A 6000-nucleotide genomic window follows, 5' to 3' on the forward strand; every position below is an offset into this window, starting at 1 on the left:
ACAGTACGTTTGACTGTATCTTATAAAGCATGCACCTATCAAATCTGTTCTTGCATGAAGTCCTCCTTTTTCTGTGTCCACCAACTCTGACTCGTGGTCCATAATGGCCTGCAGGGCTGTCTTTGCCCACTTCTCAAGGAGGGAAATGATGTCATCAGGCTGAGACAAGCCCCAATCTCTTAAAGTTTCCTCCAGGTTCTGCAGTTTGCTGGGGTCAGCTCTCGGGTGGGTGTCTCCTCTGTCAACCCTACACAGCATCTTGGAGAGAGGAAGGCAGTAAAACAAAGAAAGGAGAGGTAGAGTCATTTTCCATTTTCAGAGTTACTTCCCACCAGACTCTACAGCACCAACCACCTTATGCTCCAAATCCATTTCTAGCCCTGGAGTGTGTCTGTATGACCAAAAATAATATCCCAGCACTCTCTGTTATTGGGTGCTAAACTCTACGCGCAGGAATGTGCAAGTATGTATATATGTATATATGTCTATGGTAGCTCCACTGTCTCAATCATCTGCTGCCAGAAGCAAAGATTGCTGTTAGATATCGTAGTAAGCTAATGTTACAGCTTCAGTTAAATAAGTAGCCTATGTTCAAAGTACACTGGGGGCTAAAATAACATGCTCGTCATTCCTTGCAATACATTTGCTTAAATGACCATCCAATCTGAACTTGATGGTGATGAAATATCCATACATATTGTGTTAATTTGAGCCAGCAGCTCAAAGCAGCTCATTTTGAAATATGTTGACATTAGATCCACGAGTGCTGTAGATATCATAGCAAGGTAATATTACAGCTTCAATTGTTTAAATAAGTAGCTGGTTTAAAAGCACACTGTGGGCTAGCATAACATGCTAAGCGTTCCTTGCAATAAGTTAGCTAGGTAAGTGTTGGACAACCTATCAGGGAACTTGCTAACTTAGCTTACTAGCTAACTAACTAGTGAGTTAGACTGGGAAAATTGCAAACATTTTTACACAAGCACTGCACAGGATCAGGACGGATGTGTCACAGATGGACTGATGTTGATATCTCAAAATCACTGGGAGCATAAGCGGTTCCAACAAACGTGTGGAATTAATAAAATAAGAAGTCTTATAGTATAAATACACCCCAGCTCAGCCTAAAGGCCCAAATATACTTCTACGCAGTTGCCGAGGTGCACGTCAGGCCACGGAGAGGTGCTGGGAGAAGGTTTGCAACGTCTGAGAGGGCTCTCCGTGTCTCTGTGTCTCCGAAGACGGACGACCATAAATCTGCCTTAACTAGGGTGACCAGATTTGAGTTTGTGAAAAAGAGGACACTTCGTCACGGGACCCCGCCCCCTCCCTGCGACGAAGTTTTGACATCTTTTTTACATGCAGATGTCATGTACTATTGTAAACGATGCAACTAGTGGAGGCGGCAAGGTGCTCAGTGTTGCCAGATTGGAAATGGCGTATTGTAATGTAACAGCGAGGTTACGCACAGGGGCGAATCTAGGTTCCCACTTTTGGGGGGGCTAAGCCCCTAGATAAAACCTATTATTTTCCCTGTGACCCAGTAAAACTAGCGGGGTCTGGGGGCGTGCTCCCCCATAAGACATTTTTGAAAATATCCTTTTAAATAGTGTTCTCTACTGGGCTTTAGGAAGATAAATTAACACATTTAGATTTAAAATATGGCACAACAATACACATATTGAAGACATCTGCTGAGATAGGTGCTAATTATACTGTAGCATGGTAGGGATTTGCAGCTGAAGTGAGTAGGTTAACGTTGTAGGCTAGAGTTCACCAGCTAGTTATAGCTGGCGGAGCTAGGCTACTGAGTAGGGTAGCATACCCACAGGATCAATGAACCGGCATGATAAAAGAGAGCAACGACATCTATAATTAACTCGTGATTTAACTATTTCGTTTCTTTTACTATTTAAAACTTCATGTGCTATACCTTTATATCCAGCAGCTGATTATGGCAGCTTTCTCCAGCTTGGGTCAGACAGTCGCTCCAAGTCTGTTTACTAGACGTTATGACCGCGTCTGTCTGCACGCTCGCGAGGCTCACTCACTCACGACCAAACAGAGCCGTGCACTTGCCACCACAGTCTCAAACAGGCGGGATTCCTGTGCTACTCGAGTCTATTTTATTTCTAACTCTAAAAATTAAATGATCGCATTTGGAGGATCATTTTCCTATCTGGCAACACTGGGAAGGCGGTCGACCAATGACAGTTCTCTCTACAGTCAGAGCTCGCGCATGAAGGTGGAGATACCCTTTCCAAAACTTGTAAGGACGTAATAACTAGTTTGTGAAAGACCCAGAGAAACACAAATATCCGACGAGGCAAAATCCCGGACGTTTTTGTAATCCCTGCCGGACGCATTTTTTAGGTCTCGAAAAGAGGACATGTCCGGGTAAAAGAGGACGTCTGGTCACCCTACCTTAACTCACTGCAAAATGTTTAAAACTGCTAAAAGGTGGGCAATGGGCTGAGAAGGGGGGCATACACTTTGTGAATGATGAATCTCAATCAGCAAATTCAAATTAAACTCACACTCACTGGCAGGGGCAGGGGGAGGTGGGCCACCCATTTTATGATGTGGAAATGTACCAAATGGTCATAGTTACGTCAGCATCGGCCTTGCTAGGTTCGGGATTATCTTTAACAGTAGATGGTGTGTTGATTTTTATAACAATGGGAATTTGGTCAATATTAACACCAGCATTGATGTGTTTCATCACAGTTCAGTCACATTATTTAGTTCACAGATAAAAAAAAACTTTAAGAAGTACAGTGTGATTGCATCAGCATCAATAACCAACAATGCATTTTTTACCATTAAATAAGTGAATAGAGTGTTATATAATGCAGCGCCTAAGATTACCTAATGTGCATGCTAAATGAGGTACAGCAGTTCATATTATTGTTAATGCTGAGTAGAATTGCCTGTTCATGTTGATTTATGAATTTAGTGTTACATAGGCGATCCTGAATCCTGAAAATAAAGTGAAATGCATTAGTAAACACCAAGTCATGAATATCAACATTTAACTTGTGTTTAATTATGATCAATGTTTACAGTTCATTTTAAGCCATACATGAACTTAACACCACTCGCACATTACTGTAATGTGTGTGCACACCTGTTTACTTAATGATTGCTCATGTTTGTTTGTTTGTGTGTGTGTGTGTGTGTGTGTGTGTGTGTGTGTGTGTGTGTGTGTGTGTGTGTGTGTGTGTGTATCTGTGTGTGTGTGTGTGTGTGTGTGTGTGTGTACACACTTAATTATTTATATTTGCGTTGTAAGAGTTCAGCACACTATGGACACCAGAGTTACTCATAGGTACCTGAATCACTTGAGGCTGATCAGTTGCTGTTCGACACACTGTAGTACTGATATGAAGGAAGAGCTTTTCCTTCAACGTGGTGGGTTCTAAATAACAGAAATAAATATTTCAAAACGGTGGAAAAGACACCTTATTTTCCCTGAACACTGCTAGCACCCTAACGTGTTCCAGAGACGTGGAAAAACATTGACCCTATATGCATTAATAAATCTGTTTCCGAGCACCAGTCAATAGGTGCAGTGATGTTTGGGCATAAACTGATTTCAAGTGTTTGAGTCTGTGACTGATTGAGAAGTATTCATTTTAGATTTAGACTAGACTGTTAGCCTTACCTCTGAATAGTGTCTTCCTCACCCTACACTTCTGCAGAGGCTGAATGGATGGGTAGCAGGCTGTCAGCAGAATCGACTCCCCTGATCTGATCTGTGGAACCAAGGCAGCTGCAGCACTCAGCAACCCCTCCCTGTCCTCTCGATTCAAAACAGCAGTGCTCTCTTGGGAGCCCCAACCGGAGGTGGAGAGCTGCACCAACACCTGAGATAGATGACAAGGATAAGGAGAAATGCTGGAATACAAATTTAATGCACAATATCTCTGTGGAACATTGTGTGGGCTTTGGTATCTGGCATCATGACAGTGTGGGTTTATATGTTTCTGAAAGTAAACATACAGCCCTGTTTTAGAGAACTTACTTTGTCAGAACCTTGTACCTCTGGCTGTTTCAGAAAGGCATTTATGACCTCCATAGATACCTGCAGATCCTCTTTTTCCTGTATAGAATGGAACATGAGGGAAGGGTGTGGGGAGACTAACCCCACCGAAGGGCGATAGGCAAGGGCCAGCATGGGAGGGAGAGGAACCCCCTTCCCCCCCAGGAGCTGGTAGTTCAGTAGAACATCCTCAGTGAGGGTGTTGAGTTTGGGAGAGCCACAGGTCGGGCAGTCCAGCCCCTCCCCCATAGAGGAGCCCACTGAGCCATCCTCTAGGAGGTAGGTGACACGACAAGGAGAACTGAAGGTGTCCAGGTAAGTGTAGCCACCAGCCTCAAAGGTGACAGCCTTCAGGATAAACAGGGAGAACAGGCCTGGTAGGGTTTTGGAGGGGAGCCTGCTCACCCAGGAGGGGCACAGGCAGAGCATCATTCGACCTGAGAACAAAACCCACAGGTTACAGAATAGAGACGATAAAAATGTACCTCAGCCCATCTAATAGAATCTGCTAGGAAGTTTATAAAATAGGAAATGAGCCATTCACCCTTATGTGGTTATTTTTTTCTATACAGGTGTGCAAAGGTAGATTGTCAGTTACCTGGACATCGCTTGCCACCAGCCAGTAGAAGGGGGAGGTATTTATCAGGAGACGCCATGACACAGATCACTACATCACTCCTGCCAACATCTGCAAAAAATGACAGTGGCTTACAGTGACATGCAAGTAGTCATACCCAATAACCTAACCAATATAACAACTGCCCAACCATAGATCTTTAGCAGCAGGATACATAAGCAACACACAACTGTTGACAACATTGTGGTAATTCAACTGATATTTATGATTGTTTGTGTGCGTGAGAATTCAATGCAAAAAGTCAGTACACCTTTCATTACTGAGATTCAAATCTTCAATTTTTTTCCTAACACTTTGTATGCCTACTTTTATTTTTGATGACAGAGTCAACCCTCCTCGACATGGAGGACACCAATATTGCACATATTTTTGGAAAGATGATCTGCCATTCTTCAGAGACCATTTTTTTCAGCAGCTCTGTGTTGGAGGGTTGTGGTGCTCTACCTTCCATAAAACCTCTCTATAAAATAACCTAACGGTATTCTAGTCTCCTTTAAAGTCAGCCGACATACTTGGCTAGGTCATAGTTCTCACTTTTTTCCTTTACAAATTCTTGGCAGTGTGCTTTGGACTGGGAGTCATCCTGTCAACCAGTATTATACCCACAGGCATTAATTTATAAATAACATCTTGCCAACACCTTTTGCACTTTGGTACTATGCATTCACTGTGGTGGTCCTGGCCAGGCTCATGCCAAGCATGCTTAAGTTCACCCCATCTGAGCCATACAAATTTATCTTGGGCTCATCTGTCAAAAACATTCATAAGGCTTCTTTTCAAGTTTTAGCCATATTAGCAAAGTTTAATCTTGCAGTTTTGTGCCGAAGAGCTGCTCGGCTCAGATGGAGTCCAACATAATTGGTGTGGACCTGGCGAGGACTACCACAGTTTCATACAAGTATCTATCTATCTATCTAAATTTATATATATACACACACACATATATTATAGAAGGCTAAGCCTTCTAGTGCCATGAACTTATTCTGTAGCGGGTGATATTATTATAAATAGACTATGCCAAGGATAAGGTTTACAAATCCCATGAATTGCTAACATTTTATGTTCATTTCTTAATAGCCACTGAAGATGATACTGGCTCGAGAGCGGAGAAGTCGCACACCACCAGGGTGCCAACCAATATCCACTAGCGGACCGACATAAGCGAGAACCACCGCTAGCTAACTAAATTAAAGAAAACTTAAAAGGATTCAATGCAGCATATTACCCAATTTTGCTGTAACCTTGATAAAAACGTTTCGACCCCCCACATATCGCAGCTTGCATATAGATTACAGGGCTCTCAAGTTTTTAAGACAGGCAA

General features: G+C 42.8%; 1 protein-coding gene across 1 annotated transcript; it reads right to left on the reverse strand.

Annotated features, from left to right (window-relative positions):
• Positions 1-3481: 3481 nt before the first annotated feature.
• On the reverse strand, positions 3482-5394 carry LOC116221159 (carnosine synthase 1-like). Its single transcript, XM_031571080.2, has 4 exons — positions 4641-5394; positions 4025-4479; positions 3665-3866; positions 3482-3489 (listed from the first exon to the last, which is right to left on the reverse strand). Exons 1-4 carry the CDS (start codon positions 4696-4698, stop codon positions 3482-3484), a joined length of 723 nt encoding a protein of 240 aa, XP_031426940.2. The 5' UTR covers positions 4699-5394.
• Between the last annotated feature and the right edge of the window lie 606 nt (positions 5395-6000).

Source organism: Clupea harengus, chromosome 1, assembly GCF_900700415.2.
Source record: "Clupea harengus chromosome 1, Ch_v2.0.2, whole genome shotgun sequence".
NCBI classification, from domain to species: domain Eukaryota; kingdom Metazoa; phylum Chordata; class Actinopteri; order Clupeiformes; family Clupeidae; genus Clupea; species Clupea harengus.

Coding starts and splice junctions, on each gene's coding strand:
- LOC116221159 (XM_031571080.2), bottom strand. CDS start 4,698: ATGGCGTCTCCTGATAAATACCTCCCCCTTCTACTGGCTGGTGGCAAG. Junction 4,480..4,640: donor TGGTGGCAAGCGATGTCCAG/GTAACTGACAAT, acceptor TTTTGTTCTCAG/GTCGAATGATGCTCTGCCTG. Junction 3,867..4,024: donor AGGTACAAGGTTCTGACAAA/GTAAGTTCTCTA, acceptor CATCTATCTCAG/GTGTTGGTGCAGCTCTCCAC.